This window comes from Labrus mixtus, chromosome 15 (genome assembly GCF_963584025.1).
Source record: "Labrus mixtus chromosome 15, fLabMix1.1, whole genome shotgun sequence".
In the NCBI taxonomy this organism is placed as follows: Eukaryota; Metazoa; Chordata; class Actinopteri; order Labriformes; family Labridae; genus Labrus; species Labrus mixtus.
Window position 1 is genome coordinate 16,907,709 of NC_083626.1, and position 12,664 is coordinate 16,920,372.

Sequence of the window (12,664 nt, forward strand, 5' to 3'; positions counted from 1 at the left end):
TTTTTTAACAAGTTGGTGTTATTCAGTTTCTTTTTTCTATTATGCTTTGTACCGTCTGAGGTCCAAACTGCACCATTTTTCTTTAAATAAATAAATAAACAATATTTTAATATCTTTAGATAAATCTTGATTGAAAAAACAACAACATTTGGGTCACAAATTTTCATGAAGTAGTTGGAGGGTCCTGAGGCTTGACCAGTTGAGACCCCCTGGCCCAGGGTTCCTTACTCGAACTTTAAGCAAGCTTGAATATTTTCTACTACTACACTTCCCATGCATCTACCAAGTCTGCACTCTTAAAGACACATTTCTACATTTTCTGTGCAGAGTCAATTTTGTAAACTTATTTGCTTTCTTTTGTTCTTTTTTTATAGTTTAAAGTCCTCGACATAAGCATGTGGAAAAAATGTCTTTGGTCGTAGTGCAGCGTTGTTATCAGTGCCATGAAAAAAAAAAAGATCTTATAGTTCCTCTAACCCAGTGATTCTCAACTGGTGGGTCAGGACCCAAAGGTGGGTGACTGAGCTGATTTCAGTGGGTCACGAGAATGTGAAAAAACCTGGTGTCAAACAGGTTGTAAAGCACTTTTTGAAACACGTTTGTTTTGTTCAGTGTATTGCTTCAATCAGATGTTTTGCATTGTCTGAAAACATTTGACGGAAGATGCAAACTGCAAAAAACTGCACAATTTTGCATTAAAAAAATCTGACTTGAATAATATCAGATATTTGGGTCACGGTTTTTCAGGGAGGAGTTGGTGGTGGGTCCTGAGGCTAGACGAGTTGAGAAGCACTGCTCTAACCTGTGAAACGTTGTGTTATCTCATGAAGCAGAAGCTGCATTTCACTTTAGAAAACACAGCAGAAAAACACACATATATATATATTGTGATAGGAAATGCCTTTAAACTACACAGCCAACCAAAAACACACACACGCCACACCACACCCTCACTTACAAACTCACAAAGGCTACATCTCTCGTCGTAGAAACCTAAACAGGGCTGCAAATGAAAAGAATCAAATGACTCATCCCTGTTCTGTGATCACATTCTTCTCTTTTATGAATAAACACTCTTGATGCCCATTTCATCCCAGAAACAAACACTGGGAGTGGCTCACTCTGAGAAAAAGAGGATTAGGTAAGTTAAAGCTGAGGTGAAGCCAGGCAGGAGAAAAAAAGGGGAGAGGGAGAGGAAATAACAACAAAAAAAAAAGAGACAAAGAAAAACACAATGGAAAGAAGAAAAGGATGAGAGTTTGAACAGGTAACAGACAATGTGCAGCTCTAGTTTCAGGGGATGCAAGGTGAGGAGCTGTACACGGAGGAGGATTGCCTTCAAATACAAGGTGTAAATAGACAGAAGAAAAGCTGCTAAATAGACAGTCAAACAGAAAAGAGAGGAAAAACAGCAGACAGACAGAATGAAAGAGTACGTATTTACCAGAAGGATAGGGACCACTCAGCCAGTGGAAGTGGAAGACAGATTGTGACTCTGAGCCCTGGGATTGGCTGCTTCTCTCTGGAAGTACTGCGAGGGTGCGGAGCCTAGCTTATGGGCCATCGCTTTTTTTTTTGGGGTGGGGTAAGGTGAGAAAGTGGGGGGAAAAGGTGGGGAATATTGAGTTGTCGCAGAAGAGTTGAAAGCAGGGCACACAGGAGGAGATAGAAAGGATTGCGGAATAGATGAACATTTGCAAAAGGAGAGCGCATGGGTAACAAGAAAGAGGAAGGACGGTTTATCAGAAGAAGACAGGGAGGCAGGGGAAGCAGGAAGAAAGAAGACACAGACTGTGATAGAGACAGAAACACTGACGTAGATCTAAGCAAATGTGACAAAGATACATAAGGTATGCAAGATAGTAAGATAAGATAGTTCTAACAGAGATTTAAAAAAAAAAAAAACATCTCCAGGAACTGAATACTTTCTCAATAGTTGGTCACCCATCCCCATTTGTTATCAAATGCCCTTAGCTTTAAGTGTGAACATCTTTCAACATTTGATCATTTCATTTTTATAACAAAATGTAGCATTGAATCTGACACACTGAAGCATGCTGACTTGTTTTGATTGGTAGTATCTATTGTATGTGATCCTGTTTATATCCTATCATTGATTGGAAGCAAGATAGACCTCTACTGAAAAAACATTTTTTACTCACTGCACGACAAAATTTGAGCACATTAATGAATACCCTACAGTTCACGACTAAAACAAGAGTCAACAAACATACTAGCATCCCTTTTAGGCTAAGAGCTAAATACCAATGCTAGCATGGATGACAATGCTAGGTAAAGAAAAGCAAACAAGATCTGCACACCAACAAGCTCCTGTTTGAAGGATTTATTGCTATCCTCACTTGAGGAAGAGCATGTTGGCTCCAAACGTCACTTATCAATAAATCCTTGTAACGGCAGCTTATTGGTGTGCGGATCTTGTTTGCTTTTTTTTTTTTTTACCTATTTGTGTTTTTGGATCCAGAACCCACTGAGGGATGTGCATGTCTTTGGGGATTTTTCCTGATGACTATGCTGACATTCTGTTTGGCAGCTATTATGTTGACAGTGTTTTCCAAACTCAGCACAGCTGTGTGCATGCTAGTCATCATGCTTGTTTGCAGCATTTTGAATGTACCAAACTAAGTGGACAAATACAGTTTTGACTAGGTGACGGCGCTAGATGCAGAATGAAACGCTCACCAAAGAGGTAGAGAAACAAATCTTACTCGAAACATGTTAGCTTGTTTGCATGTGACGGGGGAAACCAAGAGAGCCGCCCCATACAGATCTAAAAGCGTGACCTTGTCTGCCTACACACATCTTACTGTAGAAGTAACTGCTATATGCATGCACCCTAACTCTATTTGGACCTTCAAATATACTTGCTTTAAAATGTATTTCAGCATCTGGAGTTTGCGATCAACGGAAAGCAGCAACCTGTGATTAGACTGTGTGTGACATGTAGAACCACACAGTGACATGAAAGACGACATAAAGCAAAGAGTTGGACAGAGAGAAAGTAAAGAGAAAGAGTAGGAAGAGGAAGAGGAAGCAAGACCTCATTTCTATCATATTCCTCTTGAGAATTCCTCACGTCTGCCCATCTGCCCCCCCCCCCCCCTTTTCACTCTCATTTTTTTTGTATCGTGCTCACTTACCTGACTCTGGGTAGACAGAGGACCTTTTCCCTGGATCTTTCTGTAGCTGAATGCCCTTTACAGAGAAGATTGAGGCAGCTGAAACAACAGACAGTTAGTGAGTCAGTGTTTGTGAGCCACGTCTGTATGTTCACCATGGCTAAGTGTATGTACTCACTGTCAGCCAGTGTTTGAACCTCCTCCCCGAGGCTCCTGAAATACGATTGTCTGAGAGCATCCTCAGCTGATACCCGTTTCTTAGCCTCAAACTACAGACACATAAAGATAGATAAGGGATATAATGACAGGATTATTAGTTTTTAATTCAATGCATCAGGTGAACATTTATTAAAAGTATGACTCATTATGGGAAATCTTTGTTACCTGTAGAAGCATTGAGAGCAAGTCATGACCATCACTGTCTATCCTGTGTTACAGGAAGCAAGAGAAAAGAGGGTGAGACATGAGGGCAAAGTGACACAAGGAGAGAATTGAGTTCCAGGGTAGCCAGACATTGAGGTAAGACATATGGAGCAGCAGAGGGGGAAATGGTTGTGTAGAGCTTCTTCTACCGGCAGATCGGTTCTCAACTTCAATGAAAGCAGCAGGGGATAAGCAAAAGTGCAATAAGCATTGATCTTTGATGTCCAGTGAACACTGCCCCCTACAGGCCTGGAGCACTTCACTCTGGCGCAATGTAGAATTTTTAGGTTGCATTTCTTTGCTAGGTTAATCTTTTCAGTTTGTGTAGCAGATTATCTTTCACAGCATTTGCTTTATATTTGCAGCACGTTTTTTCATTTGCAGCCTGGTTTTGTTGCTGCATTATTATTATTATTACTGCAGAAATCTCTTCAGCTGTTGGAGCCTGTATGCAGTTGTCATCCACCATATTACAATAACCCAAAAAACCTGTTTCAATGTGAATTCAGAATTCTCAAAGTCATTTTAAAGGACTTAAAAAAACTATAAAGCTATCTTTTAATATACTGTCACACACACATGCAGCCATAGCAATGTGCACTGAGAACTACACACCTTGGTGCGTGGTTGACGAGAGGCTCTGCATTGTACTGGGGGAAATTGTACGTCTTGAACTCTTCACTGGTCGTGCTACCAGGCCAAGTCTCTTCTGTGGGGGTACCTGTTGAATAGAAATCATCAGCCAAATTATTATTAGGATGCACATGCAAAAAAAACAAAAAACACACGCAAAAGCTCATCCAGATTCTGCTGTGTTTGTCTCACCTAGGATACGAAATATGAGATGAAGCTCATCCTCCACAGTGGATCCAGGGAAGAGAGGTCTGCCAGTGATCATTTCATAAAAGATGCATCCAACACCCCTGGAGAGAAACAGTAGGAATGAGCTAATGTGATTAGATAAAAAATACAGCATATGTGGCAGACATGGGACATTAACAAACACTTTTCTTGTGCTGTCTTGTTACAACACTTCAACATGACTTCAGCATTGTAATGTTGACTTTGTCTGCTGTCTAATCCCTCTAGTTAGTTGGTTAAAATTCATAAAACATACAAAGTATAGTAAAACTAAGGCCAACCCTTTAGGAGTAGTACCTTAATAGATTTACAAAGCATAGAACAAAACTGCATCCCAAAGTTTCCTCTCAAACCGCTCTTAACACTCACAACTTAACTAAAGATCACCGATTTATGAAATATGAGCTGTGTCACAAGCAACTAAAAAATGGAGAGAATATTGATTTTTTTTTTAAGGCATTAAGACAGGAAGAGACTGACCAGCAGAGGTGGTGTCATGTTATTCTCTGCACCTGTGTGTGTATGTGCTGTGGATGTGTGTTTGCTCACCACATATCAATGGGTGTGGAGTACTCAGTGGAGCCTAGAAGAACATCGGGTGGTCTGTACCATAATGTCACAACTTCATTGGAGTAGGTCTTTGTGGGAACAGACTTGGCTCTCGCCAAACCTTAAATAAATCACAAAAAAATGATGTTAGTCAATATAAATATTACTTTCTTTTACTTTCAATTTTGGGATTTAGGGGACTCACTGAACAGAATTTAATTCTTGAATCAAGAACAGATTTTATATTTAACTCTAATTGAATTTGAACTTCTAAAAACTAAATATTCATGTGTTATATATCAGTGGATTTTTTAAATCCTTATTTATAACCTTGTTTTAACTGAAGAACACAGAAAGTCTAGTTAAGACAATGACAGAGTATGTATGACTGTATGTAATGTTATATTACTACCTAAAGAGGGCAGTGTTGGATGGTGGTTTAATTCAAACTGTGCTGTCTGCTTGGGTCTTAACACTAGTTCGGCCTCTAGGGGCCGCTAGTGAGGCTCTCAAATTGGACTCCTTTTGTAATTAATATCATATAATAAAAGTCAAACTCCCTAAATCACAGGCTAACTGTAGCAACAAACAAGTAAAAATGGAGGGTACATGTTCAACTTGAGCTCATAAAAGAATGCTGAGTAACCATTGGAGGAAATGATTTCGTTATCTGTGTAAGCAGATGAATTTGTCATAATGTCAATGCTGTTAATTAGCTCTGTATAATGCATGTGTTAATCCCTCTTTTCACGACAGCTCTGAACATTTTGAAATGAAAATGGCAGTAATGATTAGAAAAATACAGCGCATAAGTTCAAAAAGTGCAATATCAACAAAAATGATTGTTTTCACTAATGAACCAATTTAGCAAGTTGCATGACAATAGTTTGAGTTTGTATTGACATAAGAGTGGTGACGTACCAAAGTCTGCCAGTTTGAGCTCTCCCTTTTCATTGATCAGCAGGTTCTGAGGTTTAAGGTCTCTGTGGAGGACCTTCCTTCTGTGGCAGTATGCCAGACCTCGCAACAGCTGGAAGAGAAATATCTGGAGTGTAGAGGGGAGGGGGCAAAAGTATGAGTTAATACTACATAACAAAAAATATAAAGTAAAATATTATGACATTCAGTGGCATCACATCTCCAATACCTTGACATTGTGAACACTCATGATGTTCCCGCAGTCATCCATGTACTGCTTCAGATCTTTTTCCTAATGTGAGCAAAAGAAAGAAAGAAAGAAAGAAAGAAAGAAAGAAATTAGAATGAAAAAATGTATGAAAGAAAGAAAGAAAGAAAGAAGTACAGAAATCCTCATTTAAATATTACACATCCTCTGAAGACACTCAAAACAAACATACACACATTCAGAGAATAGACACTCACCAGATACTCAAACACGAGTGTCAGGCACTTGTCAGTGTGGATAATGTCATGGAGAGTGACAATATTGGCGTGCTTCAAGTCTTTCAGTAGAGACACTAAAGAGGGAGACACATCAGAGTCTGTCAGTCAAACACAGCCAACGTGGGAGAACGACAACAGCTAACGGCAAAAGGGATGAGTAACTGCTGTATTGTACAACAACAACAACACAACCTTTCAAGGGTTTGACAACAAGGTCCTGTGTTGACCTGTACAATCTTTCTTCCAAACACATGATTAGTGATTTGGTACCTTCTCTGATGGCAGTGCAGGGCGCACCCTCCTCATGCTCCAGCCGGATCTCCTTCAGAGCTACTAAGTTGTCTGTTAACTTGCTTCGCCCCTTAAACACTGTAGCATAGGTCCCCTACAGAGACAGATAGCGTGGCAATGCATTTAGCAGAGGATTTGAGCAGTTTGTTTGTCATCAGTGTTTTTTTTTTTTTTAAATGAACTCACCTCCCCTAGTTTATCCAGTTTGATGTAGGTCTCAAGTTTCCCAAAGCCGATTTCAGACTAGAAAAGATAGAGAAAAAAATATACTTAGTGAGGAAGTGTTTGGCCCTATCAATGTGAATTAACACTAAGCTGCTGTTTTTTATTTACAGCACAATTGCAGGTCATGCTAGGCTGCTCCACAATGTTAAAGCTAATCTCTGGAGCTAAATCCTCCAGGCCCGGGGCTTTAAATTCAGATTTCTGGCATGTTGCTGTTGACATTTGACCTTAAACTGCACAGCTCTGATTCATCAGGCCTGGATTTTCTGTGTCTCTGATTGTGTTCTGATGCTAAGACATTAGCTTGGTTTTCCCACTACTGACATTCACTGCTACACTAAATGAAGTTGGGGCAGATCTGCATCTCAACCAAGGAAGAAGTATAAATAAAATACCAAAATTACATTTCTCCTCAGAACCTTCTTCTTCTGTAACTTAAAGGCTGCAAACTAAGTGATGTCATTGTCAGATATACATGTAACAGTCAGCCACAGCATGTCAGTATAACAGATTAAACTAAATCTCTTCCACTCCAGATATCTTAAACGGTATTCCTTATTTACTTCTGAACATTTCTAAACATATAAGAAGGCATATTTCAGCGTCTTTAGACACAGAATTAATTCTGAATTCAGTTAATAAAGGTTTTGCTGCATAATGTATGTGGCCCCTGGGTTTCAATGTCATAAATTATAGATGGATGTAGCTATGTCAAGCTGTGATACCCACAGGCCTGCCACTGTTAATCCCTCCCCCTGTTCTTTTTCAGTCCATCTCTTTCAGGTTTCTGATTCGGCCATTTTTTTTTTAATTGCTCATCTCTCTGAACCAAAACATTCCCCTCGATGTTGTGCTGGCCCCGTCCCACTCTGATGCTGATATTTCTGCCAGGCCAGTGTTCAGTGTACGTTCGTGTGTCTATGTGAGCGTACGAGGGGGAGGGTCTCCTGTGACCAAGTTAGCTGATGAAGCATGTGATCTTTTTAAAGGCATGCCTAAAAGCCGACATGAGAACAGGATCAGGCACCGGATGACACGCTTATACGCTGAAACAAGTGTGTGTACATGGGTATGCATGATTTGCGATTTGCATAACTAATTAGCAGGAATAACCTTATGTATGTATTAAATAAGATAAGATATACTTTATTCATCCCAGCAGGGAAATTTAAGTGTTCCAGCAGCCAGCAAACATACAAACACACAACACAACACATATATACATACATATCCCACCCATACAAAAAAACATGAGCCCACAATATAGTTTGATATATGATATATGCAACTCAGGCTAAAGTTGAAAAAAATCTGTAAAGTCAATGTCTCATTTAATCTCTGGTCAATTTCTATAAAAAAAAAAAAAAGAGAGGGGAAAAAGAGATGCATGCTAACACACACACACACACACACACACACACACACACACACACACACACACACACACACACACACACACACACACACACACACACACACACACACACACACACACACACACACACACACACACACACACACACAAACACACACAAACACACACAGCTCCCATGTCAGTGTGTGTGACGGGCTGTCAGGAGCTGCTGCTGAGCTCTGCTGCTCTTTTGGCAGGGGAGTCGGTCTCATGAGCAAATCACACACAGAGTGAGTGACACTCACAGACATTCAAAAAACATATCAAAAACACACACATATGTGAAGGCCACCTCCCCCAAACACACACACACACACACACACACACACACACACACACAGACCCCACTCCAGGAATAAAACATCTGTGGTCTCTAGCATTTTTTTTTAAGTGTCTCTAAAACAAAGGAAGGCCTAGCTTTTCACCTCCAGCATGCAACTGCACTCTGTGTGTTCACCTTACAGACCTAAACCTTTATGCGTGTGTGTGCGTGTGCGTGTGTGTTCCTGCGTATGCTTTTGACGGCAACGGGTTCATTTCATTCCCAACGCTCCAGTGAGCTAGCTCAGCAGAACTAGGTCAGACCAAGTTTTAGTGACAAAACTAAAGCAACATAAAAACCTAACAAAGTGTGCGTGTGTGTTCTGTCGGTGCCTATTCAGGAAGTGAGGAGACATTTAGTTCAGATAGATGAACTGACAGCAGAAGGAAGAAAGGTGAGAAGAGAGATGTCTGCAGCTGGATCCAATGCATTATGGGAAGAAATTCCATTAACCTGACCATTTTTCATTTTTAAACACTGTACCAACCGGAAGAAGGCTTGATGGAGAGAGAGAGAGAGAGGGAGAGAGAGAGAGAGAGAGAGAGAGAGAGAGAGAGAGAGAGAGGGTGGGTTGAGAGTACAGTGGAACATTTTTTTAAATTCCACAAAGGAAAGAGGTAGGAGGAAAGTAGAAGCATTTCATTAACATGATGCCGCCACTTTTGAGGTCTTTAATCAATCTACCAATAAACGTCTTGCACTGTGACAATTTATCCCGCCCATTTATCTCGCCCACATTAACAGACAAGGTGTTGCTTTGGATGGACACTAATACTCAAAAATGAACTGAAAAGAAAAAGTCATATGATTGAATTTCTGATTCAGTTTTACCGATATAAAGTCCAATAATCTGTCACTGCAGGGGTTTAACGGGTTCACAAAAAGTGAGCGTTGCATAACACTGCTAAGTGTTGAGGTTTGAGATAAAATGACATCTCTTTATTCAGCACAAAGGAACACTGAATCTCATTGGATTGCTTTGAATAATTGATCATCAATGGGCAACAGCAGCCAGGACAGAAAACTGATACTGACCAACTTCGCTAACATTACATTGGAAACGATTCAAAGATCAAAATACATGGTTTCAAATGTGAGCATCTGTTAACGGACACCCGACACACGTTCTATGTTACAGTGACAAATGACAAGCTGATAACACAAACGCCATCATGCCTAGGAGCATACCTCATATTAAAGCTTAGACGCATTCAGTGAGAGTGATGAAGCACACTTCATGCAGACACTGAGGAGCTAAGACATTCATTTAATGTTCATTTGCAATGCTAGCTTTTTTTCCAACTTGTCTTAGACTTGGACCAAGTAAACAACCGCAGCAGCTCAAGCTAACCTGAGAATTAAATCTATCAGGAATGTGTTTACAGTAGCAGGGCATCGAAATTAACTCAAAATAAGCTGAATAAGCTGCCCAATAAGCACGGCACATTCAAAACAAATTTCTGCAAGGATTGCATCATGCTGCTCAGCCTGGGAACCAGATGAATCTGTGAGCTCATGTTTGATTTGCTCTGGCACTTGTGTCTTGTCCCACTCCCGTTGGGCAAACATCCAGCCGGCCAGTTTAGGATAGGTTAATCACAACAGTGTATCCAATAAGGGGCAGGTTAAAGAGACATTGAGGAACTTTCAATAAACAACCAAGATGGAACATTCTGAACTGCTACCGTGTTTATATTAAACAAAGTTGGCCATAGTACAGGTTATGTACACATGATAAGAATTGGCTTCTGAATTGTGAAACATCAAAAGCCCATGTATTTATTTATTTAATGGGGCCTTATAAATTGGAGTAAAAGTTAGCTCACTAACTTGGCAGGCTTACGAACATGTTTCATTGTTCTGATTTGGTTGAGGCATCCAGAGGAATTGGTCTGTGCCTTAGAAAGAAATTAACTGAGAAGTTCCAGATTCCCGAGACTACAATATTAATAAAAACACAATCTGGATGTGCCTTCACTTCCCACACAGGCAGCGACAGAGAATAATAAAAACCTTTCTTTTCCTGCCTCCAAACAGAGTTTCCTCTCAGACAGGTTTTTAAATGATCTCAGACTTTATTACTATCCATTCCTCTTGACATGTATTTATTTATACTTTCTATATCTCCCCACTTCTTCATTTATTTATTGCGACTATTATCAATTTGCACACATTCATCTGCTTACATAAAGCTCTGTTTACATCTGTCTCCCACTCTTAGTCCAATTACTGTCTACTTATATCTTTAGTCTACTTTCTTCATGTTGTGTTTTTTATTTTATATTTGAAATCTACCTTGAACTGTCTTTAATGCTTCTTTTTTGTCTAATGATACTGCTTTATGTGTCTTTGAATTGCCCCCCAGGGACAAATAAAGTTCTTTGAATTAAAAAACTAAAGAATCTCTTGTCATCCCCCCTCTGCATCTTCCCCTCTCCTCCCCTCAACTCACTTCAAGCTGTCCTGGTGTGTAATCCCTGTCAAGAGGGGAGCTGCAGCAGATGACTGTGACACTGCTGCTGAATTATTGATCGCTCTATTACATCAGATGCATACAACCCAACAACCCTAAAGATAACCAGAGAGCCAAATACAAGCAAGTCAGAAAACGTCTGCCACTCATTTACATTGTAAATACACAAATGTCTCAAAAGTCTACCCCCTTCTCCTAATGCACTCTTACACCATGAACCTCTATTCCTCCTGCAAAACTCTCTTCTACAGCTCTTTCTTTTCATCTCTGTTTGACTCCTGCAGGAAGGCTGCGTCATTAAATCACTTCAAGCAGAGAGCCAAAGGCTGGGCTCCGGCCATTCTCAATAATAACAACAAAATCGTCTGATGGAGAGCCAATCCTTTATGCTTTGCCATAGTTAAGAGAGGTTTTTCAGAATCACGTTCAAACTCTCTTCAAGTTCAAGTACTCTCTTACTTTATTTATTCGTGTATGCAGGGAAACGAAAAGACAGGAGTGATGTGAAATAAAGTGAAGTCATAATAAAACAAGTAAAAAACAACAGCAGTACTTCGCTGCAACACAAACGCTAATCAAACGAAATGCTGCATATTCATGTATACATATCTCTCCATACAGCCAACGGTGAACCCCTCCTCTCTCTCCCAGCCCCAGTTTCATACCCATAATGCTCTTGGCCTGGATACATAATACAGAGTGAATTTACCATCAATCCCCCTACTGGGCTATTGTAAGCTCTAAAGCATCTGTTATTGTGTATTTAAAATGAGCGTATGTTGATGTCATGGCAGTGTGTGCGTGTGTGTGTGTGTGTGTGTGTGTGTGTGTGTGTGTGTGTGTGTGTGTGTGTATAGGTAAAATGGCATTAGTCGGACATTTTAGCTCTGCACAATAGAATTGAAGGTTCACAAAACTGTTGTTTCAAATCCATGCTGCAACAAAAAAGCGACACACACCAAGCTGTACTCGCAGAGGTGCACAAACCAACACATCACCAATCAGCTGACTAAACTAAGTAAACTAGTTTTAGCTGCTTTTCATACAAACACACACACACACACACACACACACACACACACACACACACACACACACACACACACACACACACACACACACACACACACACACACACACACACACACACACACACACACACACACACACAGAGATGCAAATAAGCACACAGACACAATGAGCACTGACCAATGAAGCGCGTCGTAGCCTGCGGCTCATGGGCTTGTCGAAAGGCGGGCTGTTCATGGCAAACTTCTCCAAGTAGCCCTCCGGTAGCCTGATATCAGCCGGGAGAGACAAACGCTTGTTGATGTCCTTAAGAGAATGAAAAGGATTTGAGGAGAAGAGGAGAGGTTAAAATTATAAATTACACATTCATAATGTAAAAAAATATCAATCACAACTTAATTGTTATTTTTTTGGCTTCAACTAGAACCTGTTATCCTTTGAAAATACTGTTTTGTATTAAAGAGGAGTTTCTATGCACATTTGACATCTACACCACCAGGTTTTATATTTATATATCCAAGATGCCTAGATACATG

The 12,664-nt window shown here is 40.2% G+C and overlaps 1 protein-coding gene across 8 annotated transcripts in view; it reads right to left on the reverse strand.

The window, feature by feature from the left end:
- The window catches only part of LOC132989290 (cyclin-dependent kinase 17-like), a 41,771-nt gene that overhangs the window by 3,952 nt on the left and 25,155 nt on the right, over positions 1–12,664 (reverse strand). For 4 of the 8 annotated variants that reach the window (XM_061056815.1, XM_061056819.1, XM_061056818.1 and 1 more), the window contains 13 exons: positions 12,309–12,434; positions 6,852–6,908; positions 6,645–6,759; positions 6,354–6,448; positions 6,118–6,180; positions 5,892–6,015; positions 4,971–5,091; positions 4,386–4,483; positions 4,176–4,281; positions 3,522–3,564; positions 3,316–3,406; positions 3,159–3,236; positions 1,445–1,566 (listed from right to left, as the gene is read on the reverse strand). In XM_061056815.1, coding sequence (XP_060912798.1) covers positions 1,463–1,566; positions 3,159–3,236; positions 3,316–3,406; positions 3,522–3,564; positions 4,176–4,281; positions 4,386–4,483; positions 4,971–5,091; positions 5,892–6,015; positions 6,118–6,180; positions 6,354–6,448; positions 6,645–6,759; positions 6,852–6,908; positions 12,309–12,434 — 1,221 coding nt within the window. In that variant the 3' untranslated portion in view covers positions 1,445–1,462. Of the gene's footprint in view, positions 1–958; positions 1,004–1,444; positions 1,567–3,158; positions 3,237–3,315; positions 3,407–3,521; positions 3,565–4,175; positions 4,282–4,385; positions 4,484–4,970; positions 5,092–5,891; positions 6,016–6,117; positions 6,181–6,353; positions 6,449–6,644; positions 6,760–6,851; positions 6,909–12,308; positions 12,435–12,664 lie in introns of all 8 variants that reach the window. The other 4 variants (XM_061056816.1, XM_061056820.1, XR_009675903.1 and 1 more) reach the window with 3 other exon arrangements.